General features: G+C 48.0%; 2 protein-coding genes across 4 annotated transcripts in view; one reads left to right on the top strand and one right to left on the bottom strand.

Annotated features, from left to right (window-relative positions):
- COPA (COPI coat complex subunit alpha) overlaps positions 1-11,477 on the bottom strand; it is a 32,950-nt gene extending 21,473 nt beyond the window's left edge. The window contains exons 1-9 of the mRNA XM_044991704.1: positions 11,325-11,477; positions 10,279-10,392; positions 9,698-9,771; positions 9,244-9,324; positions 8,326-8,402; positions 7,008-7,117; positions 2,185-2,294; positions 1,422-1,521; positions 596-731 (exon numbers count right to left, since the gene is read on the bottom strand). Of these exons, the coding sequence (XP_044847639.1) occupies positions 596-731; positions 1,422-1,521; positions 2,185-2,294; positions 7,008-7,117; positions 8,326-8,402; positions 9,244-9,324; positions 9,698-9,771; positions 10,279-10,392; positions 11,325-11,364 (842 nt within the window). The 5' untranslated portion in view covers positions 11,365-11,477. The remainder of the gene's footprint in view (positions 1-595; positions 732-1,421; positions 1,522-2,184; positions 2,295-7,007; positions 7,118-8,325; positions 8,403-9,243; positions 9,325-9,697; positions 9,772-10,278; positions 10,393-11,324) is intronic.
- Positions 11,478-11,540: 63 nt separating this feature from the next.
- Positions 11,541-24,871, top strand: part of NCSTN (nicastrin) — a 44,513-nt gene continuing 31,182 nt past the window's right edge. For 2 of the 3 annotated variants that reach the window (XM_044991707.1, XM_044991705.1), the window contains exons 1-8: positions 11,541-11,680; positions 13,988-14,092; positions 15,965-16,088; positions 17,026-17,144; positions 18,290-18,435; positions 19,600-19,750; positions 22,435-22,544; positions 23,093-23,245. In XM_044991707.1, coding sequence (XP_044847642.1) covers positions 11,572-11,680; positions 13,988-14,092; positions 15,965-16,088; positions 17,026-17,144; positions 18,290-18,435; positions 19,600-19,750; positions 22,435-22,544; positions 23,093-23,245 — 1,017 coding nt within the window. In that variant the 5' untranslated portion in view covers positions 11,541-11,571. The remainder of the gene's footprint in view (positions 11,681-13,987; positions 14,093-15,964; positions 16,089-17,025; positions 17,145-18,289; positions 18,436-19,599; positions 19,751-22,434; positions 22,545-23,092; positions 23,246-24,871) is intronic. The other variant, XM_044991706.1, reaches the window with a different exon arrangement.

Here is a 24,871-nt window from a genome sequence, read left to right as displayed (position 1 = left end):
CCTGATTCTCATTTACATTAAAGCCCCTTTAGGCTGTCAGAGCGTCAAGGTTTCAGGGTAAACGAGCCGAGTCAAGGACTGACTTTTGTCCAAGTAATTATCGAGATTCACTGACCACAGCTGGAGCACCCCAAGAAGTCCACTCCGGTTTTAGAGGTACTTCTGCTTCCAAAAGCATTCCTTATTTTAAACCCAGGGAATACCGCTTCCTTGGTAACAGCTCTAAAACCAGAATTAACTTTTTAAGTGTGCCCATTGTACATATAAACCGCAGCTTTGGCCCACTCAGTCTCTCTCTCAAGAGAGTGACACTCATCCAAACATGAAACCAATAAATATATTGCATACATTCAAATCATTTCCATCAGAGAGGTCGCTAAACTAGCTGGCTCCTCTCACAATTGTTTCCAAACAGTTACAACCCTAGTTTTCCTCCTTATATTTAATAGTGGTCTCACAGGGAAAAGTTCTTCGTAAACCCAGCAACTGATGTTTGAAGACTGCATTTGATTTTGGGGGGGTTTTACTATAAAATGAGGACATTTAACAGAAATAACAGGCCCATCAGAAGCCTAGCCAGTGGAAGAACACTCACCGTTTAGACATATCCCAGACACGGATGCTCTTATCCTCTGAATTGCTGAGGATCAGCTCCTGCCGTGGGTGAAAGACAGCACAGGAGACATTGTTGTAGTGTCCACGGCAGGTGTCCACCTCCCAGGCCTTTGATTCTAACCAGGAGTGGAAGAAAATGAGATAGGGTCAGATTTAAAAGCTTTTGCTGTTACTGAGTTATGAGCAGCGATATCAAATGGACACCAGGCTGCTGAGTTCCAAATCCTTCTCTGACTTATGCCTTTTCTCCAGTCCAATCTCTCTACCGTAGCTTCTGACTCATACTGCAACTGAAGCAGCACAACTGACTGATACACAAATTAAAACACATGAAAGTTGCTAAACTTTAGTTACATCTGAACCTCTCAGATAGGAAAGATCAGCTGAGGCAACGCTGCTGACATTCCCTAGATGTGGACATGCGAGTGCTTCCTTCTTGAAGAAGGACCTTGGGCAATGGAATGAGATTCTTTTGTTGGTCTCTCAGCCTGAGTTTGACAGACCTCAGGGCACAAAGCTAGGCTCATCTCTGAGCTACAAGGGGAGCCTTGGAAGGGTTGGCTGGAGAGCTGGGCTTTCCCCAGGTTGTTCCTCCAGTGCAGAGGCCAGTGCTCAGTTTAAGCCTGGGGGCAGCATTGGATTTATACCTTAATGTTGCCTGTTTCAAGCACGTTCCAAGCACACACATTCACACTCAGGTTCACGTCACAGGCACATTTATAAATAAACCCAGCTCCCACCCCACTCTCCCCAGCCTGTTCCCTCTCTCCTCTCCCAAAGAGGTTCCTTTTGGGGCTGCGTCTTACCATTCATCCTCCAGATCTTCACCTGCCGATCATCAGCCCCAGACACGATGAGAGGCATGGTGGGGTGGAAGGCAGCCCAGTTCACCCCACGATCGTGTCCCTGTGGGATGGGAGAAAGGGGTCTCACACCAAGCCCAGGGCTCCAAGGGTCAGCACACAGAGACGGAGCAGCCAGAAAAACTGCTCCAGCAAATAGGATACAAGCTGCAGACTTCAGAATGACTCGTGAGGGTCTGCAGCTAGCTCCAGTGTGTAATCTATCCTTGAGGGGTAGTTAGATAACACAGAGGAAGAGAGAGACAAGCTCCAAGCACACCACCACTCCTCCTATCACTTCCCTCAGTGGGGCTGCAAAGGTGATCAGTTATGGCAACATCTGCTAGGACAGATGTGGCCCAGTAGCAACAATGGAATCTCATTATCCCATCTTCACGCAACTCGACTGGCTTCCTATTCCATTCAGAATTGCTCTCCTTGGTAAAAACCCGGAATGAATCTGATAACATCATTGCCTTTTGTACCGTAGAGGAGTCAAGGGTCCTCAGTCACGGAGGACCATTGACTCTATCTGTTAGATTTTAAGCTCTTTAGAATACGGCATTCCTTATCCCCAAAGGAACACATGAATTCATAGAGCCATCTCTAGTCCCTAGGCTTCCTTCTCCCTCTGTTTCTCAAACCTGTTATAGGATCATTTGTACAACAGGGGCTATCTTAAATAGGGCTGAATGAGCTATGCTGCACGCGCACACACACACAGTACCTCAAGAACATGTTTCACCACCGCATCTGTCGTCCCGAACAAATCCACCCCAGTAATTCCCCTGACATCCGACTCCACAGCTCCAGGAGACAGATTCTTCTTCCTTAGGCCTTCGAGAGGGAAGCAGCAGGAGTGGAGGAAGCAAACACGAGGTTACCAGACAGTGTACTAACTCAGAGACATGTAAGTCAGCGCCCTCCTGTGCCGTTCACAGGTGGAGGAGGAGGAATTTTGAAAAAAGAGGAAAAGTGAGAGAAATATCAAGGATTCCCTTCCTCTTTCCCCAAAAGCACAAGCTCAGACCAGGTGCACAAAGATCAAACTTGGCAATAAAATGCTCCCAACTAGCAGCCATTTCTCAGCTCCCTGGGACTGATAAGCAGAGCTGCTGCATTGGAGGGACACTGTCACACTGATTGCTTTCTCTCTTAATACAGTATTTAATTCCCAGTTTGAGCTTGCACCTTTAGGGGGCTTTCATCTATGCCAGTTTGATAGGTGCTCTCACTGTCAGCTTTTGCTTGTGGACTTGGGCCATTTGTGTGGACACCTGAGGCAGTTTCAACTGATATATGGAAACTATGGCCTCTTGAGTAGTCTTTAAGGTGACATGGGGATCTGCAAATTCTCCAAGGCACCAGGGATTGGGGAGAAATACAGCTCACCTGGAGGACACAGGTAAAGAGGGATAGCTTGATTTTTTTAGGAAGTGGTGACAACCCACAACTCTAACAAGTCTTCAGTGGAAGTTCAGTATCTCCAAATGTCAGGCCAGAATGCTTTGGCAACTTCTCCGAGGGCTGTTACTAAACATACTCCACTAAATTCAGTCCCAATATTCGATCAACCCCACCTTAAAATGGTTACATGAGGGAATATCCCCTAGATTCTAGATAGCTTTAAAACCAAACAGACATGGCCCCAGCAGTACACTCTAGGAAACAGAGTGGAATTTAGACTGATTCTTGTAATTGGCCTTAATCTGAGGGTTGGGAATGGGGTGTATAACTTTCCTCCAGTTCCTTAAGGGAATCAGTATTTCTAAATCTTTGCAGTGACAATTATAGGGACTGGCGCCTTAGAAACAACCACCTGTATATCTAAAACTCACAGTACTTTGTGTTGTGCAGTGGCATCACCATCACAGGGGACATTACCACTTTCCATTTATACAGTATGCCAAATAAAACAGAACCACATTAGCTGCTCCTTCACCAGAAATTGAAATACCCGCCCCAGGGAGAAATTGGAATGTGCATTGCCAAATGAAAGCCTAAGCTTAGGAGAAAAAAGGCTTGAGACTTTTAAACAAAGGAGTTACAAACAAAACTTTATAACAGCCTTTTAAACAAAAAATACTTGACTGTGGGAGACGGGACTTGAAACTGACTAGGAACAAAGTGAAACTGACCGAGTTGGCAGCATCATTGGCCAAGGTGGGTGAAGTGCAAGAGAGGATCAGACAACATTGGGTTTGACACTTTTTTTTTTTTTAAATTCTCACTTTTGATCTTCTCAGGTGTTAGTAACACAGGGAAGATTTAAGGTAAGGGGATCTTACCAGTGCCCCTTTGACAAGATCTGTAAGGTTTGTCTAACAAGAGTGACATGTTAAACAGTGAATCACAAGCAGGTATGAATGTTACACACATTGAATCTCAGATCATCCAAATGACAACGGGGAGCCAGACCCAGAGAAAGGGGGTGATAGATGCATAATTCAGAGAAACTGTGGAAAGTGGAAACAGAGGAATCTTAGAAGAACAGATACTTGAGCCTTCGACAGGCCAGTGGAATGGACTGAAACAACAGGTGAAAAATTTCTGGGCTGACTGCACAAATCCAGAGGGAAGGCAGGACACTTGCAGAATGTACCAGCTTCCTGTGCTGCTCCGGGGAGGTGGAAAAGGAGAGAAGAGAGGCTGGGAGCAGCGTGATAGATATTAGACATTCCGAGGATAGCTGTTACGACAGAGCGCGGGAAAGGAGTCTGTGCTCAGCATGCCCCAAAGCATTCAAATAAAAGAGCAGATGTTAAGAGGGGTCACTGACAGCTCAGGAAAGAGGTCTAGTGAAAAGGACCAGATCCTGACTACAACCTGACAGCTTGTGGGAGAAGGAAGAGGAAGTTCCGGCAGCATCAGGAGGTTTCTAGGATCCCCTTTCCAGAACGCAATGGCCAGAGCCACACAGACACTGTAGCCAACTGGAAGCTCAAACTATGGACCGTGTTAGCTGCAAGGACCCGGGGCATCTAGGCTACGATCTCCTCCAGTCTCCCAATCAAAGCTGCACATCAAGGGGCTGCCACCTACCCAAGGGAGAAACCAAGGAAGGGTTCTGGGGTTTGACCAACCTCTTCATTCTGGTCTCATGAGCCTTCCTCCCCTTATAATCCATCAGCACTCACAGCAGTAGCCCTGTGGTTGAGATAGTGCAGTACTGGGGGTGATGGGACGGTGTCTGTCAGCTGTCGCTACACTCACACTAGGGGCCCTTGCAGTAACGTAGTCTGCCCCACAGCGCCCCCTTCTGGGACTCTTAGCATCACCTCTGATGTTCCCAGCCCCTAACAACCTGTATTCCAGGTCTCCTCAATAGCAGGATGCTGGATTACCAGCCAAACCCCTCAAGCTGACTTTTTCTGCTCGGAAACGAATCACCCAGCTCTAGTGCACAAAGCCCTGAAAGCACAAGAAGATTCCAGGGAAGTGACAGACATTAGCTCTTGAGATGGGAAAGACAGGTTAAAGGGAAGCTGTTTTATTTTACAGGACAAAAAAAAGCATCCTCCAGTGCAAGCTAATGAGAAGAATCTTCCATCAGGGTTAATGGTAACAGAGAGGGCTGGTAACAAGGAGGCATAACAGACAGGAGGTTATTTTGTAAACTCTGGGGTCAACATTAGTGTCACAAGCAAGAGACATCACCCCACAGCACATGGCAATTGCGTTGTTATGTCACAGCTTTTCATGCTTTTTGATACAGCAACTAGAAGCCAGCTCACGCTGGCTACATTGACACTCGCTCTCAGGAGATCAGCAGAACAAGGAGCCTTCAGTTTTTAACTCGTGAATCTGTGTTGGAGAAAGATGCTAAATTGACAGCCCTGGAGACAGAAGGCCTCTATCCACACAATAAATACATCACGGGCAACAAGAAGCAATGCTTCCCCCAGTCTCCATGGCCTCTCTCCTGAGACTGCTAAGAAGGGTGAAAACTGTGCGGTGATTAGGTCTCTGGACAATTTGCCACTAGGAGAGGAAACAAGACCAAGGCAACTCATTTCACTTAAATCATCAAACAACGAACATCCCTAATCCCTAGAGGTGCTGAGAATCCGTAACTCCCAAAATCAACTGGGGTTGCAGGTACTCAGCACCACTCAGGATTGGTTTTTAAGTCATCATCAACCCAGGCTGGACCCTTAATTTGTAAGATGCATGTGCATCTCCACAGCTGACAGCAGCCTGAATGCAACAAAGGCTGTTCCCAATAGACCTTTTGTGCTAGAGCCAAGCTACCAAGGACAGAACTCAGATTAGGGGCGATCTTGCAAAAATCCCACCCACCCTCAGTTGTTCTCCCACTAGCATTTTAGCCCAGTGATGTTTAAATGTAGTGGCAACTGAATCAATAATTCAGCATCTATAACAGAGTCTCTAAAACCCCCTCATCACAGATCAGCTGGAAAAAACTGTACCCTCTCCAAATCCATTTGGCTATAGGAACTCTGCTGAGAGCGCGTGTGGGTTGAATGCAGCAGTGAGGTTACAGGCAGAATGGATGTTAAGCTCCCCGTGCTGGCTATAGAGAGGAGGGGCAGGTTTTAAATATTCTAAGAGCCTGTCCCCAGCTCCTATTGTTGACACAGCTGGTCATGTCTGAGCGTGTACTACAAACAGAGCAACTCACCCAGTCAAAACTGCAATGGTGAAAGTGGCAGGTGGGGTAAAGGGCCACAACTCAAGTTCTCGAACGTCCTACAACGCAGTAACACTGCTGGTGCTGTTCCTGGACCAGACCCTCCCCTCCCTCCTTTCCTCACTTATCTGCATCTCTAGCATTCGCTTCAACTTCTGTATAGAGTGTAGCCTTCCCTTAGGGGACCTTAAAGTGTTTTACCAACTGTCATCAATTAACCCTCTCAATACCCCCTGCAGGAGAGGTAGAACTGTAGGTGCAGACCATGGTGAGTCAGCAGCAGAGCCCTGGATAGCAACCAGGAGTCTTGATTTCCAGTTCCCTACTCTTGCCTCTAGACCACACTCCATCTTTGTGAAAGGGACATCGGTGGACTAGCAGTCACTGTCCTTAATGATCTCTTCTTCCATTTGCTGTTTAACAACAGCAGGGGCATCAAAAATTCAGCTCTGCTCCTTAGTCAGCACAGAAGCCATTTCAGGGATGTCTGATTCATCACTTTATCTCCGGGACATTGCTGACTCTGGGAACAATGTTTCCCAAGGGATGAAGGTGTCCCATAGAACCCTGTAACTGAGCCTGCAGATTCTTTCCTGATGACAAAGGCAAAGTCGATCTAGTGACAGTGCTGTGTCCCTTCCTCAGTAGCGGAACTCATCTCCTGCACGGCCTAAAGAATCCGACTGGGACATCCAAGGAGACTGAGGGATATAAACCACCATCAGTGGAGACAACTGTCATGCTCTGATGGCTTTTCTTTGTGGGTGGCTCAGACTCAACAGCTGCCTTTTTTCCTCCCTGGATCTGAACTGGCTAGTTCTTTCCCCACTTTGCTTTCAACGACTGCAGTTTTGAACTGGGCTTTGTTGCTGGATACCCCCTCGACTTGGGCAGCTCACCAGAAATATCCCAAACGCGCACAGTCTGATCCAAGCTGGCCGACACCACCAGGTCCTCAGAGGGATGGAACTGGGAGCACATCACATAGTGGTTGTGTCCTGTCAGCACGCTGCAAGAAAGAGGACAGAAGACACCATTTAAATCAACAAGGCAGCAACGCACAGTCTGATCTGTACCAACATTTCAAAGTTGAATCTAGTAAGGAAGTTGGGGAGGTTGGTAGGGAGCAAAGCCATGAGAGGAGCATACTGGGGAGTATGGAGAAGGAAGACAACTCAGCAGGGCAGAGAGGGAGGAATAAATAAGAAACATTACTTCATAGGGGGGAATACAAGGGTTAATATATATTGACGTGACTAGCTATCCACATGAATAACTATCAACACAGATACACAGTTACTAAAAAACCGGGGAAATTCCCACACAAAAATCTTTTGAAGGTGGTTTAGTTTGCCAGATTGCACAGCCCACCAAAGTGAACCAACAAAAGGAAGAAAATGAGCAGAGAAGCCATTTAAAAAACCCTCCAAAACCCTCCTCAAATTCTTCTTGTCAAACTCATCCCTTCCCCTACACACAGCCCACATACCTCCGACACAAAACCAGGTACAGTGCAATTGATGAAAGCCACACCAACCCTACATTAATTCTTGCAACACATAAGCAGTAAACACAACCAAAGTTCAAAGGTGCCTGTTGGTTGTTCGAGACGAGGGTAGTGAAAAGGAGGCATCTCGTAAGAGAAACTCTTGAGTGGAGTTTTCATGGGATACTGAAGGACTTAACGGTTTATCTGAGATTTTGCATGTGTGGCTCCACAATCTAGCACTTTTAACTCTAAACTAACTTTTGTTTACATGGGAATGCTCCTTAAAAATAGCCCAGCTCCTGAAATGAGGGAAATAAAGAGGGAACAGAGAAACCTAAGCTTTTTTTAAAAGGCACTTTAAACACCATTTGCTAGAGATTACCTAGAGATCTCTCTAAGGAAGGAATGGAGGAAAACTCTATTGCCAGGGTTATTTCACAATTGACAACTACAGTGGAGGACATAACTCTGCACTGGCAAGAAGAATGAACTAGATGGGACTTCAGAAGTTACTCCTACCTCATTTCTAGAGCCAGTTTAATAAAAAAGAATATTTTTTTTTCTAAAATTGTTGGGGAAAAGATTTTTAAATTTTTTCTTTGAAATTTCAACAAAATGTTTTATTGAAAGACACAGAGTTCAGAATATTTTGACCCTCTGCTCATTTCTAAGGTTCAAGAAGACTCGTGTCTCCCCAGTTATTATTTCTATAGCACTAGTTGTTTTACCAAACACAGGTTCTGGACTGCCAGTTCCAAACCCGGATCGTCTGATCATCAGAAGCACTCAGGATCCAGGGATATTCCTTAAAAAAAAAATTAATAATTAATATCTGAAACAACAGTCTCCACCCTTACGTTTCCCTCCAAATGGTTTGCCACACAGCTGAGATAACCATAGGATTTCTAGTTCATTGGGTCAGCTGTCCCAGGCAAGAATTACAGCTCTACTGTAGAATCATTTCCCACATAAGAAAAAGGAGAGTAGAGAAAGTGATGGTATAATTGATCCTATATAGAGCACTCGATACAGCACTGATTACTTCTACAAGTGTCCTGCAGGGCTCTGCCACACCTTGCTTTGCACACATACAGAGCTTCAGCATAGTTAGGCAACAGAGAGGATTACTAGGGACAAGATTGTAACCCATCACTCTCAGAGGAAAAAATTGATGGACTAAACTGCCTTCAAAGCCTGTTTTCTTGAGGGTGTCAAGATGCATACTAGCATCTGCCTCACCAGAGGACTGATGTGTGTTTGTGCAGGCTGCTGCTGCTCTTCCACTGAAAAACTTATTGTAATTGTTCTGGGTAAGTATCATTTATACGATTTCAGACAGCAAGAGCGAGAAGTTAGCCAACACAAAGAACAAGGCACATATCCCCATCTGTGCTCCAAATGCCAATGGAGGGACAGAAGCTTCCAGTGAGCTCTGCAGTTGGAGGTACCAACTGTCCCCATGAATGATTTCATATTGTAAGATCTTTGGGGCAGAAATCAGGCGTTCCTATGTTTGTACAGCACCCAGCCCATTTTGTGCACTGTACGTCTGCAGGAAAGAGCCCTACTCAGGGAAGCCACAGAGATTCCTATAAAGTAATGCAGTGAGGTGCATGTCAATGAAGTTACACAGTAGGGAGACTCACATGGTGGAAGAAGGTGGTGCGAATGTAATCCAGGTGCCCGAGCAGCGTGAAGAGACAGCGGCGCAGCTTGTAATTCCAAACCTGCGTGAGACAGAAGGCCAGTGAGAGGGACCTGCCAAACTCTGCCCAGCTCTCTTCTGGCATCTCATTTAACACATGAGGTTTTTACTCATCCCCAAACTGGTCTCTCCCATTTTACATTACAGTTCTGGGTGAAGCCAGCAACAGATCTCATCAGAAATTGTCAGGCTGCATTTATTTACTCCTACCGCCCTCAGAAAGAGCAAAATCCTGAATTCTACACTTCCCTTTTTCATCTATATCCACTCACCGTTTCTTTACACTCCACAGAAAACTAAATTAACACACATTCCTTACACAACTTTGTCAAATTCCCTATCTTCCTTTGCCCACCAACACTTTTTGGTGGGGGTGGAAGGAAGAGTTGATCTACCTTTATTTTGTAGTCATCACCTCCAGAGACAAAGAGTGGCTGCTGTTTGTGGAAATCAATACCTCGGACTGGTCCTGCAGGGGGAAAAGGCAGGTGACACACAGGGAGACATCTAATAGCTGTATATGAAGCCAAACTGACAGCCAGAGCAGGCCGTTCTATTAGAGCAGAACAATTCTATCACGTCATACTCCATTTTAATCTGATAAATTGTCTCAAACTGACACTCCGAGGTCAAATACAACTTTCTGAGACAACATTCCCCCCCCCCCAGACCAATGCAAAAGAAGTTCTCTTCTGTGTGATTATAGAGCTACAGCACCGTAACATCTGACACCTCTTACACAATAATGAAGTTATCGTCATAGCGCTGTGAAGTCTTTTCCCTATTTTACAGCTAGAAAAGCATGTTCAAGAAGTAAGCAGTTTGCTTATCATGACACTTAGGATCTGAAGCCAGACCTCCTGCGGCTCAATCCAGTGCTTCAACCAAAAGTCCATCCCTTCCTCCTCTCAAGGACATGCCATTTTCTGCAACAAACCCTCTGCATTCAACTCTTTCAGACTCCAAACTTACTTACCATCATGCTCATCAAATTTGTCAATAAGGGTGCACATCCGGTAATCCCACAGCTGGATCACTCCATTGTGCAAACTCGTTAGGATCCAGGGCCGCTTCGGGTGAAAGCTGAGCCCTAAGGACAGAGACGCAGAGAAGCAAAGTGGTCAAGTTTTCAGTTAAATTCAATCTCTGACTACACGGAGGAAGTGAACGGGATCAGCATTTTCCAAAAAGAATACCTTTTTAAGGTGCCGCAAGTTGGATACCCAAAACTACTAGGAGTTGTCCGGTGGCACCTTAAAGACTAACAGATTTATTTAGGCACAAGCTTTCATGGGTAAAAAGCCCACTTCTTCAGTTGCATCTGAAGTCTTTAAGGTGCCAGCAGACTCCTCGTTGTTTTTGTGGATACAGACTAACACAGCGACCCCCTGATACTTGGCACCATGCAAGGCCCAAAACTACTAGCCAGTTTCAAAAACCTGAGCCAAAGTCCCCAAGGGCAGTGCACGCTGCTTTACACTCAGACACAATTAACGGCTTTAAAAACAAATATTTGATAGTGTCTAAACATGGGTTAATAAACTGACAACAGCATGACAACTTTTTTTATTTGACGGTCTGCTGCGAGGGTGGGGTGGGGGTGGGTGAATATAACTAACACTTGATGGCAACAGCCACAAACCCAGGGACTGCAATAGGCGCAGCTCTAGCAAACACGAGGAATAACTAGGCCGGCGTTTAAAGGAGGGCTCTTCCCAGCGCAAAGCGGGCGCGGGGGGGGGGGATTTATTTACTTGGGGGCCCAGTGTCTACAGCCCCGTAGCCCCGGTTTAGACACTGGGTCGGGGGAGGTGTCTGGGGCATGGGGCGGGAGGGCAGTTGAGGGGTTTAGGGGGACAAAGGCTGCGCCTGGGGCAGGAATGGAGGTGGGGGGCTGGGGGAGGGGGTCAAGCCTGGACCGGGTGGGGGCGATGGGGGAGGGGCGGTGAAGGCGGATCTGGGGGCGGCGGTGGGGGGGTCAAGCCTGGACGTGGGGAGGCCGATGGGGGGGGGTCACGGTACCTTTCACCCGGGCCGACTTGGTCTCGAACTTAGTCAGCATCGCGGCCCCCGGCTCCGACCCGCCGCCCGGACTCGCCCCTCAGCCCCGAGCCTCCACGTCGGTCCCGGAACCGCCACGCACCCACTTCCGCTTCCGCCCGGGACCATAGAGCGGGAGGCGGCCTCAGGCCAGAGGGGCGCTTCCGGCTGCGCGCGCGCACGCGCAGAGGGAGCGGGGCCCGAGGAGGAAGCGGAAGCCGCGGAGAAGATGGCGGCCGGGGCCGGCTGGAGAATGGGAGCCGGGGAGCGAGGGGGCCGCGGGAGCCGGGGAGCGGAGACCCTGTTCCGTGCGCTCCTCTTCTGCGTGCTGGGCTGCGGTGAGACTCGCTCCCCCGTGAGGGCAGGAGGCGGGGCGGAGGGGCCCCTCCCCCTGGGGCTGCCGGGTCGCCCCTCTCCCGGGGCTGCCGGGTCCCTCCCCCCGGGGCTATGGGGGCCCCTCTCCCGGGGCTGCCGGGTCCCTCCTCCCGGGGCTATGGGGGCCCCTCCCCCCGGGGCTGCCGGGTCCCTCCCCCCGGGGCTATGGGGGGCGGTAGGGGCCCCTCCCCCTGGGGCTGGGCGGCAGGCGGGCCCCTCCCCCGGGGCTGCGGGGCCCCTCCCCCTGTGTCTGTGAAGGGGTGGCAGACTGGTCCCTGCCCCCTGGGCTTTCGGGGGCGACGGCAGGTCGGATGGGGGGGAACCCCCTTTCTTTCGGGACTATGGGGGGCGGTGGCAGGCGGGCCCCTCCCCTGGGGCTGCGGGGGGGGGCGGCACGTTGGTCCCTGCCCCCTGGGGTTTGGGGGGCGGCAGCGGCAGGTTGGATGGGCGGGACCCCCTTTACCCGGGGGACTGTGGGGGGGTAGCTGGTCCCTGCCCCCTGGGCTTTGGGGGGCAGCGGCGGGTCGGATGGTGGGCGGGGCTGGGGGGGCGGGCAGAGGAGTGGAGGGTTGATACAGCCTTTGTTGGAGCTGGGTCTGTCTAGGGGTGGCAGGGCTTGGCCTATGGGGGGAAGTTGCAGACAGCGTCTGTAGAAGGACTCCGGATAAACAAGTTTCTCTCTTGATGGGGGAAGGTAAAGTCAGCAGCAGGCTGGTGATGCTCCTGTCCTAGGCTCCTGGCAGGCTGGGAATTCGTTGCTGCACAGCTTAGTTGTGCTGGGATTTCTTCCCACTTGCTGAGAGCTCCCCAAGGCATGGTGCTAAAAGATGTGGGGTAGGCACCCAGTGTGCAGTGACGGGCATTACTGAGCTATTTGCTGGGACTATGATGCTGAACCCACACTAGTGTTTTGTGGCTGACTTTTCGTTTGGGTAAAACAAACAGCAACTGTGGGAGCTTCTATCAGATATCATCCTTTGTTCCACACGCTGCCTTCTGCCTCACTGCATTCGCGTAGTGTGCACGCTAAAGTCGATCGATTTTTATTTTGAGATGCTAGATTCCAGTGTTGTGGAAATAATCCTAATTTGCATACTGTTTAATTGGGGGCTACATTGTTGTTTTTTATAGCATGTTACATGTTAAATTTCATTCTGAAATACTGCAGTAAATAGAAAATAATGAAATAGGGTATCTTGAACTTGTGTGGTATTATTACTAAATCTATAATGTTTGTGCAATTTGCAAAGACAATACACCATTTATGTATCCATTAAAAGAGATGCTGATCATCAGTTCTGTCACTTACCCAGAATTAGGAATACCCAGGTAAAAGATTGAGTAACTAGCAAAGCCACAGAGATGTGTTGAAATGCTTTATGACCTTACTGGACTGGGACTCAGGAGACCGGATTCTATTTCCAGGTCTGTCCTTGCCTATGGGTGGCCTGGAGCAGGTCACTCAGCCCCTCTCACCTCAGTTTCCCTATCAGGAAAATGGGGATAACGATACTGACCTTTGAAAAGTGCTATATAAGAGCTAAGGATTGTTGTTGCTCTAATAAAAATCACAGTCCCTACTTAGCACTTAGTATCTTCGAAAATGTTATGCAAACGTTGATCCTCCCAGCACCCCTGTCAGAAAGGTTACTATTACACGTGTTTTTCAGATAGGGAGACCGAGGCACACAGAAGTGATGTGGCCTTGCACGGGGTCTCTTATTGAGTGTGTGTCAGAGCTGGGATTAGAACCCTCACATTCCTGGCTCCAGATCCTGTGTATGGATCACTAAAATCAATCCACTGTCATTTTAACTGTTGGTTCGGGGATGTGGGTATTCTGGTGTGCCTTTGTAATGATTGTCAGACAACAGAACTGAGAATTGACATATTTATTCTGCTGCATTTCTAAATTGGTTCATGTTGCATATAGCATCTTTCATCCAGACTTCACAGAGCTCCACCCATGGCTGAAAAGCAGCCTCTTCAGGTTAGGTATGTGATAGCTTTTAAACAGCACATATCAACAATATACAGCAGTGGGAGTGATAGGAAGTGAAGAATACTTCAGTTAAAACTGCAAGGGAATTTATGGGGAAGTGAATTATTCAGTTGGTGTTTAGCAGAGAGTATAGGAATTACTTGAGTCAGGTGCTTTTAATTTTCACCCAGAAGGCAACAAGACCTAAATGAAATTGAATTCGTTCTTGTTACAGAACCAAGTGGGTGTGACCTCTTATTTATCCTGAATTTTGTTTCTTTCTTTTCAGGTTTCTGTTGGGGCAATTCTGTAGAGAGGAAAATCTATATCCCCTTAAACAAGACTGCCCCGTGTGTTCGTCTTTTGAATGCTACTCATCAAATAGGCTGTCAGTGTAAGTGTTGTGAATGGTTATTTTACTTTAAGTGGAAGGAGGCAATCACCTCTCTTTCACTTACTGAGAGAACACTCATCATTTTTGTAGCTTCTTCCTGAACTACTTTTAGTTTGTCAATGTCTTTCTGGTAATGTAGTGCCAAAAAATGAAAGCTGTATGCTCCAGGTGTGATCGCACTAGTGCCATATGAGAGGTGCTGTCACTTTACTGCTTCCCGGTATTCCCAACCCAAGGCACTTCAGACATCCTGAGATTGGTTTAAAATCATGAAATCCAGGTTTACAATAAAATGGTGAGAGTTGGCAACACTCTCTTGGTGCCAAGTCCTATCACATTCATATGTAATTAGCTTAATATCCATGAGATGATAGTAGGAGATTTCCTCTTATTTAAATAGTTAGATTTCACCAGGGCTCAAAAGTTTCCTTAATATCCTCCCAAAACCCAGGAGCCGTGTGCACTGACCTGTCCCTCTATAACACAGGCCTCTCATTGTGAAATTTCTTTGTATTGTTTTCTGTAATGTAGTTTTGTGTCAGTTTCCTTGTCTTTTGTACAGTTACTGATAAACCGCAGCATGTGTAGTTACTTCGGTAAGGCGACATGCCTAACATGCTGCTGGTCAGTCACGTGTCTTTTGTTCTTGTCGAGTTGGTTCCAGGGTGTGTGTAATCAGTTGGGCATCCTCCCCTTCACGTGCTTTCCTCTGTCTAGAGTATTATTTTAAAACTCTCCCTGGGCTGTGTTTTTAGTTTGTTTTTAATTGTGTGGGTTTGTTGTCCTGCTGAGGTTTGTGGGTTGCTGGGATGACAGAGAAGGAGCACTGATCTGATAGAGTTCCTCCGCTGCTACTGGTGCTGTGCAGAAAGGGTTTCCTGTGACTCAGCATTCTGTTAATTTGTGGTTGAGTCTCATCATGTGTCCTCAGAGTGAACCACTCTCCAGCATGGACCATGTCAGCAGCAGTTAACGGGCAGGACAACTAACTGCACGTGGCCATCTCCCCTAGCTGGTGCTGCAGCTGTCTCATATAGTGGTGGGAGCCACCTCTTAATACAGATTGTTTTACGGGCACCTCCTTTCCCAATCCCATAATACTCCCATGACAACTACAGCAATTACGGACCGGGAAATGTGATCCCATCTGTGTATCTTTAGCTGTCTCTGATGCAGTAAGTGCTTTTGGAAAACGTTAAGCACCCTGTTTTCTTTTGATTGTGATTTGAGTCCTGTACATGGCTTCTCTGCTGCTAGGACACCTCCTGTCTCACTGCACGTGCTTCCCCAGATGTACTCTCAGCTGATACGTTCCCTTCTTTTCTGGACATTCCCCACTTGCTGGTGGCTGTTTCCTCTTTGCACTTCCCGTCTCTGTGCCTCATTTCCCCTGTATAAAGTAAGGTTCATACTCAACATCCTCCCTCTTCCCCCAAGAGGCAGGTGATGTTTAATTCATTGATGTACTTCAAAATCTTTAGATAAAATCTGCTTTAAAAGGGCAGATGATTAGTATGATTATCTCTTAAACAACTCTTTCAGCCTGATTCATCTAAAGGATGGTTGTGGGGTTTTTTTTGTAAAAGCAGCAAAGAGTCCTTGTGGCACCTTATAGACTAACAGACATATTGGAGCATGAGGTTTCGTGGGTGAATACCCACTTGCTGCTTTTACAGTTCCAGACTAACACGGCTACCCCGCTGTGGTTTTTTTTGTTGTTGGTCATCTCTTAATTGAACCGTGCAAGTCAGTCACTTCTTCCCTCTAATCCCATATGTTGATCTTCCTTTCACTGAAGTGCCCAGGAAGTGTACAGCTTTGAGGGAAATGGATTTTGGTGAACCATGGAGCATTCTGTCTTTCTCTCTGCAGCCTCCATGAATGGAGACACAGGAGTAATCCATGTGGTGGAGAAGGACCAGGACCTGAAATGGGTGCTTACTGATGGACCTCATCCCCCATACATGGTACTGCTAGAGGGGGAGCTTTTCACCAGGTAAGGAGCTATGGTAAATTTTAACAATTCTTAATCGCCTCTTCTCTGCCAAGGCAGCCTGAGCCCAAATTGCAAACACAAGGGCCCTAAATCCAATGGCCACATTTGCCAATTGGGCCCTCGGGACAAGCACCTGTGTGTGTTTGAGCAGCCAAATCTGGAATTCTGAATTCACTTGAGATGGGTGCTTGGGAATTGGTCCCCAAAGCCCTGGTTTTTGGCAGTGCTGTGCCTCTGAAGCACCCTTTGTAGGCTGTGCATGCTGAACACCCCTGAAAACCAGACCCTTGTGCCTACTTTTAGAAAAGTAAATTGGAAAACTAGAAGGAGTGTTCTTCCTGTACACTGGTACCTGGACCGGCCAGTGTCTCAATAGACGGCTCAGTAGTTGGATCAGGATTCCTGGGTTCTCTCCTGGCTCTGCTAATGACTCTATCTGTTTCCCCAGCTGTAAAATGCAAATACTTATCTCACAAGGGTGTGGTAAGGCTTATGGAATAGTTTTTGGCTTGTGATACTTTTACTGCTGCTTGGCCTAAATCAGTGGTTCTCAAACTGTGGGTTGGGACCCCAAAGTGGGTCATGATGCCATTTTAATGGGGTCACCGGGGTTGGCATTAGACTTGCTGGGACCTGGGCTTGAAGCCAAAACCCGAGCCCCACTGCCTGGGGCCGAAGCTGAAGTCTGAGGGTGTCAGCTCTGGGTGCTGGGACTCAGGTTACAGGCCCCTCACCTGGGGCTGAAGCCCTTGGGGTGCTGGGGCTTGGGCAGGCTCAGGCTTCGGTCCCCCGTCCTGGGATCATGTAGTAATTTTTTTTGTCAGAAGAGGGTCACAGTGCAATAAAGTTTGAGAACCCCTGGCCTAAATCTGTCCTTGTGGTAAGCTTGCCAGGGAATCTGGGGGGCTGTTTCATCCACATTCTCGCTTTGTTCCAGGGAGCTGATGCTGCAGCTGAAGGGATCCTCCCGAATTTCTGGGCTGGCTGTGGCCATCTCCAAACCCAGCCCCGCACAAGGATTCTCCCCTGGCTTAAAATGCCCAAATGATGGGTTTGGTAAGGAAACATTAAATTCTTAGTTTGGCTCAGGAGTGGGTGATCAGAGTAGGAGGAAGTGTTTTGCAAAAAACTGAAAACCTGTGGCTTTACACTTGCTGTGGGATTGTGTGTGAATTATTGCTTTATAATTTAGGCTTGTTAACATTCTGTAGGTGTAACCAGTTTGTGCTGGTATCTTGTCAGATTTCGCAAGGGTTGGGTTGAGGTCAGTATGCAAATAGGAGACCTTCCAAGGAACATCTGAGGTGCTCTAGAAAGTTATGCTAGTGATTCACTAAGGGGTTTCTTCCTTATGTCACGCAGACTGACCTGGTCTCTCTGCGGTTCCTCTTTCAATGAGGAATGAAACTCATTCTGACCACCTATGGGCATTAAAAGGTCTTGTGGCTCTCTTTGTAGTACTGCACTTTTAATCCCAGTGTCCTGGCCAAATTCCAGCCCTCTGAATTCCATTCTACCTCCCTATGTTCCCCCTGCAGGCTCATTTGGGTATTCACTTCAATGGTTATTCACTGTCTGCCCTAACCCATTGCTGTGGGCTGCTAACCCACTGCTGTGTTCCACCTCAGAGGTGGCTGCAGGTTGGTGGTGAGTGAAGTGATTGCTATACTATGTATAGATTGTACAGCGCTTTGGGATGCTTTGCAATGAAAGGTGCTGTAGAAACACACAAGGTGAGTTTGGTATGTTGGCATTTGTCATCCCATCACCTTCATGCTGTTCACACAGCACGTAGGTGTTACAGTGACTGGCACTTTGTAAATGCTTTGAGGTGCTTCCAGCACATGATGGATCTCAGAAAATGGTGTGTGTCTCTCTCTTTCACAGTACAATGTTTCTCTGTATGCATCTTCCACTCTCTCAGCATGTGATAAATGCTCATTACGTGCTGCTGCCAACCTCTTGGCACATAATGGCTTTGCATGTGCCTATCTCTCATTCTCTTCACGTGGCAGTGCTCTGTCTCCTGTTTTCCCCACATGCGGCAACTGAATCCATCTCTGTTCGTTTCACGGCTGGTTTCTTAGCCTGTGGTGGTGGTCTCTCTGTTCCTGCTGCAATTTGCGCAGCAGGCCCTGCCTTTCCAACGGTCTGCGCTGTTCCCTCAATGATTTGACCTGCCCGTTTCTCCATGCCCGCAGGTGTCTATTCCAATGATTACGGCCCTCAGTATGCTCACTGCAACTGGACTGTGTGGAATCCTCTCGGGAATGGGCTTGCTTACGAGGATTTCAATTTCCCCATCTTTCTACTTGAAGATGCCAACGAGACTCAAGTTATTAAGCAGGTACTGTACCTTAACACAGGGGTGGGCAAACTTTTTGGCCCGAGGGCCACATCTGGGTTTGGAAATTGTATGGCGGGGCCATGAATGCTCACCAAATTGGGGATTGGGGTGCGGGAGGGGGTGAAGGCTCTTGGGTGGGGCTGGGGATGAGGGGTTGGGGGTGCAGGAGGGTACTCTGGGCTGGACCGAGGGCAGGAGGGGGATCGGGGCTAGGGGAGGGGATCAAGGGTGCAGACTCCAGGCGGCAATTACCTCAAGCAGCTCCTGAAAGCAACGGCATGTCCCCACTCCAGCTCCTGTGCGGCCAGGCAGCTCTATGCGCTGTCCTGTCCGCAGGCGCCACTCCTACAGCTCCCATTGGCTGGGCTGTGGGGACGGTGCTTGGGGCAGGGGCTGTGTAGGAGCCAGAAGGGGGACACGCTGCTGTTTCGGGGAGCCACGCGGAGTGGGGCAAGCCCTGGACCCTGCTCCTCGTCGGGAGCTCAAGGGCAGGATTAAAACGTCTGAAGGGCCAGATGTGACCCCCTGGGCCATAGTTTGCCCACCCCTGCCTTAACACCTACAGAGGGAAGTCTAGCTGTGCCACTTCGGTAGGGAGATCATTTCTTCCACATCACTTTTGCTCATCTGAGTTGCCAACTTCCTAAATCAGTAAAATTTTGCAGGTGGGTTGGGGGAAACAGGCCGTTTGTATGTAATGTTAAAATTTGGAACCAGTTAAGAGTCTTCATCAGATAGGGGAGTCTTGGTTTAATATCTATTCTGTGCTTGTGTGCCCATCTGTAAAGGGGAGAGTAGGGGTCTGATACTTAGCCACCTGTGTAAAGTGCTTTGAGATCTTCAAGTAAAAGATGCTGTGTAAGGGGAAAGACTTCTTTCTCTGCTTGTATTATTTATGTTGTGGCAGTGCACCCTACCTGAGACCAGCGCCCCACTGCGCTAGGCATCGTACATACAGTCCATGCCCCCAGGAGCTTACACTCTAAATAGACAAGATAGACAAAGGGTGGGAGGGGAAGTGAAATGACTTGCCCAAGCTCTCACAGCTAGTCAGTTACAGAACTGGGAGTAAAACCCAGGTCTCCTGAATCCCAGTCCTGTGTCCTATCGGCTAGACCACTCTGCTGTATCAGAGCGAGGTATTGATTTATATTTCTGTCTCAGTGCTACCAAGACCATAACCTCCCGCAGAATGGCTCTGTCCCAGAGTACCCTTTGTGTGCCATGCAGCTTTTCGCCCACATGCATGCTGTCACCAACACGGTTACCTGCATGAGACGGAGCTCCCTCCAGACCGCCTTCAGCCTCAACCCAGGTGAGTGCACTCCTAGCAGGGTGGGGTGGGGACTGGTGGTGGGAATTCAAGTGGGACCATGGTGTGTGCATTAGAAAGAGGAAACACAACCCATAGCTTTATACAATACAGCCTGGCACCACTCTGACCTTTAACATGTTGGAGTGGTCTGTGGTCACAGCAGGTTCTGTAATGAAGGCAGCATTCAAGCGAAAGTAAAGCCTTCTGGGACCTGTAGTCACCACAGACCACGCCTCTGTGCTAAAGGTGACTGTTGCTGCAGTCTGTCTTTATTTACAGGACATGTGGTCCTAGCAACAGCCCGTTTGGCCCTTGGTTGGGGAAAGTGGTTCTGTTGAATTCCTTCTTGGCTATGGGTTTGGAGTGATGGCACCGGCCTCCATCCCAGTGCACAGCCCAAGAACCTGCCAGACTACTGAGACTTAAATATGCAAAACACAAGAACAATGTGCAATTAATTTCCTTAATCAGATACTTTTGTGACACCAGTTTCCTCACTGTAACCTGAGCTGGCTTTTGTAGGTGACAAATCTGAGGAACTGTCACAGATTGAAGTGTCACTAGAGGAGGTTTTGGAATTAATTGATAAACTCAACATTAACAAGTCACGGGGACCAGATGGCATTCACCCAAGAGTTCTGAAAGAACTCAAATGTGAAGTTGCGGAACTATTAACTAAGGTTTGTAACCTGTCCTTTAAATCGGCTTCGGTACCCAATGACTGGAAGTTAGCTAATGTAACGCCAATATTTAAAAAGGGCTCTAGGGGTGATCCCGGCAATTACAGACCGGTAAGTCTAACGTCGGTACCGGGCAAATTAGTTGAAACAATAGTAAAGAATAAAATTGTCAGACACATAGATAAACATAAACTCTTGAGCAATAGTCAACATGGTTTCTGTAAAGGGAAATCGTGTCTTACTAGTCTATTAGAATTCTTTGAAGGGGTCAACAAACATGTGGACAAGGGAGATCCGGTGGACATAGTGTACTTGGATTTCCAGAAAGCCTTTGACAAGGTCCCTCACCAAAGGCTCTTACGTAAATTAAGCTGTCATGGGATAAAAGGGAAGGTCCTTTCATGGATTGAGAACTGGTTAAAGGACAGGGAACAAAGGGTAGGAATTAATGGTAAATTCTCAGAATGGAGAGGTGTAACTAGTGGTGTTCCCCAAGGGTCAGTCCTCGGACCAATCCTATTCAATTTATTCATAAATGATCTGGAGAAAGGGGTAAACAGTGAGGTGGCCAAGTTTGCAGATGATACTAAACTTCTCAAGATAGTTAAGACCAAAGCAGATTGTGAAGAACTTCAAAAAGATCTCACAAAACTAAGTGTTTGGGCAACAAAATGGCAAATGAAATTTAATGTGGATAAATGTAAAGTAATGCACATTGGAAAAAATAACCCCAACTATACATACAACGTGATGGGGGCTAACTTAGCTACAACGAGTCAGGAAAAAGATCTTGGCGTCATCGTGGATAGTTCTCTGAAGATGTCCACGCAGTGTGCAGAGGCGGTCAAAAAAGCAAATAGGACGTTAGGAATCATTAAAAAGGGGATAGAGAATAAGACTGAGAATATATTATTGCACTTATATAAATCCATGGTACGCCCATATCTCGAATACTGTGTACAGATGTGGTCTCCTCACCTCAAAAAAGATATTCTAGCACTAGAAAAGGTTCAGAAAAGGGCAACTAAAATGATTAGGGGTTTAGAGAGGGTCCCATACGAGGAAAGATTAAAGAGGCTAGGACTCTTCAGCTTGGAAAAGAGAAGACTAAGGGGGGACATGATAGAGGTATATAAAATCATGAGTGATGTTGAGAAAGTGGATAAGGAAAAGTTATTTACTTATTCCCATAATACAAGAACTAGGGGTCACCAAATGAAATTAATAGGCAGCAGGTTTAAAACAAATAAAAGGAAGTTCTTCTTCACGCAGCGCACAGTCAACTTGTGGAACTCCTTACCTGAGGAAGTTGTGAAGGCTAGGACTATAACAATGTTTAAAAGGGGACTGGATAAATTCATGGTGGCTAAGTCCATAAATGGCTATTAGCCAGAATGGGTAAGAATGGTGTCCCTAGCCTCTGTTCGTCAGAGGATGGAGATGGATGGCAGGAGAGAGATCACTTGATCATTGCCTGTTAGATTCACTCCCTCTGGGGCACCTGGCATTGGCCACTGTCGGTAGACAGATACTGGGCTAGGTGGACCTTTGGTCTGACCCGGTACGGCCTTTCTTATGTTCTTATGTAATGTAAATAGCTTACAGTTAAAGCAGTGAGACACCCTGGGGTCCAGAGGTCAATAGTCTACAGCACAGGACATCCCATCCCGAGAAAGGGAGATAAGGGGTGAGAAGGGACCTAATGCCTGCTAAGTATATTACTTGGATTGACTTATTTTGGGGATAATGGGGTGAATAGACAAAATGGTAGAGGAGCAGTGAATGCACAGGGTGACATTGGGGTCAAAATGAAACCCATGGGAATTTTGTCATTGATTTCAGTGGGGTCAGGATTTCACCCCTGATCACTAGAAGGGGGCCTGGTGCTGTTGGTCAGTTGGTGAGCTCTGAACCTCCCAAACTGGCCAAAGAATAGCTTCAGTTCCTTGTTCTTTATTACTGCCAGAGTTCCTGCTCTTGAACCATATTATTTCTGCTTCCTAGAAGAAGTCTGCGACGCTCTGTCCGATTATAATGTGTGGAGCACGCTGAAACCCATCAATACCTCCAGCAAAATAGGCCCTATGGATGAAGTCATCATTGTTGCTACTCGAGTAGGTGGTGATGCCTAATTTTTCTGGGCTGGGGAGTCCAAGCGGCTTTTTTGTTTTTCCCCCCCCCTCCCTTGGCAGTTTGGCCGGGAGTCTGAGTTTTTTTGCTTTGACAGTTCAGCCGGGAGGAGGGGGGTGCGGGCTCAAAAATTTTTTACTGATTGGGTGCGCAATCAAAAAAGTTTGGAGACCACTGGTCTAGCCTATAGTGACCATCGGTTGCACCATTAATAGCACATCACAGTTGGAGTGTACTGCTTACAAGAGACCCAGGCCTGGAATACAAGTATGTGCTGCAGGCTAGGACTGAGATGCATTGGCACAGCTACGCGTGAGGCTCCAGGACTGGTATAGCTATGGGAGCAGTATGTTAAGATTCATTGGCAGAGCAAGTTGCTTTTGTGCTTCAAGGATGGATTCAGTTTGGGGGTGAAGGTCCCGACTGTGTCTTATCCAGTCGGGTTTGCCCGTTCTTCAGTTCACCAGTGACCCTGTATTAGTTTCTCTCCATGTGTGCATAAGTTGTTCACTCCTCCCGCTTGTGCTCACAGATTGACAGCCATTCATTCTTCTGGAACGTAGCCCCAGGGGCAGAGAGCGCCGTCGCCTCCTTCGTGACCCACTTGGCGGCTGCTGAAGCCCTTCATAAAGTGGCAGATGTTCAGATGCTACCAAGGAACATCATGTTCACCTTCTTCCAAGGGGTAAGTTCTTCATCCCCTCCTAGCTTGTCTTGGGCTAGCAATCAGCTCCCCATCCACTCTGCCCTTTCGACTGCATCTTCCACAGATGCTGATAAACCTCTGTGCATGTGCACCTGCCTTGTGCCAAGCCAAGAGATCCCTCTTCCAACACCAAGCCCTGTCCCACAAAGAGCACAGAGCCTATGGAGTTCCTGTTGAAGGAACTGCACAAAAGCCACTAACAAGGGGGGCTTTTACTTTCTAGGGGCATCACCTCTAAACTGCTGCAATTAGTTGAGGGAGCAAAAGAGTCTCTCTCTCTCTCTCTCTTCATCCTGGTGCAAAATAGTTTCTTTGGAAACCTAGAGCCTGGGTGCCTGAGTTCTTCGTATTCCTATTCCCTTAAGCTGATGCAACCTCTCCCCAAGGCACTTGTAGCCTATCCTGACGTGGTGATGGACCCAATGAATGAACGGGTCTCTTGCATCACTAATGTCTCACCCGCACCTTCCAGGCTTCTTTAGACCTGTACCCTGCCATCAGGGTAAGTCACAGCTTTGCCAGTGTAAATCTTCAAATGAAACCAGGTGAGACAAGATTAAAAATCTGTGCTGTCTGCAGCGTAGCTAATTTCCTAGAGCGCAGCGGTGGCAGCTGTGTTAAGCCCGGGTAAGCTCTTGTGGGGAGGGAAGGAAAGTGATGGTTAGCAGCTGATGTTCCCCTCCAGGCATCTTTGTGTAGCTCTGCAAAGCTAGCGCCCACGGTCCTGTGGAGGGGCCACGTGACACTCCCAGCTTGGGGATCTGTAGTCAGTCCTTCCCGAAGAGTTGCGTTTGGAGCGGTGGCTTGGGCAGTCCGTGTGTGCCATGTAGAGGAGGTGGGGAGAGTTGTCAGGTTCCAGTGTACAGGAGCTTTGGGAAAGGGTCGTCTAGTGGCGGCCTGACTTCTGCCTGCCATTCCCTGGGGAGATGGTAGGAGACACCCCCAGGACACCTCCTGCCTCTGACAGTGGGTGCTCACCTCTGTCTTGCACACTCCCCTTATTAGATGGCAGGATACCCTGCTTTCCCGCTACAGCCCCCTCCCCATCCCAGAGGGGGGGAAGAAGTTGGAATCCCCTAACCTGATTTCTGCCCGTGCTCTTGTATTCAGAGTCTCACGGGAGATGGTACGATCTAGTAACTGGGGTTAATAACTAGTGTTAACACTGGGATTCAGAAGAGCAAAACAGTGGAAAATAAGGACCTCTAACTCATTGGTTTGTCCCTAGCCATTGCAGGCCTGTCGGCTCCATGTGGGAGGTGGCATTCAGATCCTACAGTGATGTGCAGAGGCCGTCGGGGCTTTGCGCCCATGTCTCTCCCATTAACTGTAATGGAGCATGAGGCACATGGGGCCGTGCTTTTGGCGTAAGAGCGCCCGCACGGGGAGTGAATCCGGGCTAGTCCATCAGCAGTAACCCCGTGGGTGGAGAAGCCTTTTCAAAGGCTTTTAGGCACCAAAAGGTGCAGAAAGGAGACTGGTGGAATTTGCGTAAGTGGCTAAGCCAGTTCGGCAGCCAGCTCCCATGGCTCTCTGGGCTCAAGACACCTACCTGCATCTTGAGGTGCCTAAATACCCGTGTCACTCTGGGCCCATAGAGCCTGT

This window comes from Mauremys mutica, chromosome 17 (genome assembly GCF_020497125.1).
Source record: "Mauremys mutica isolate MM-2020 ecotype Southern chromosome 17, ASM2049712v1, whole genome shotgun sequence".
Lineage (NCBI taxonomy): Eukaryota > Metazoa > Chordata > Testudines > Geoemydidae > Mauremys > Mauremys mutica.
Note: the sequence above shows the minus strand (reverse complement) of the source record. Positions and strands in the feature narration are given on the sequence as shown.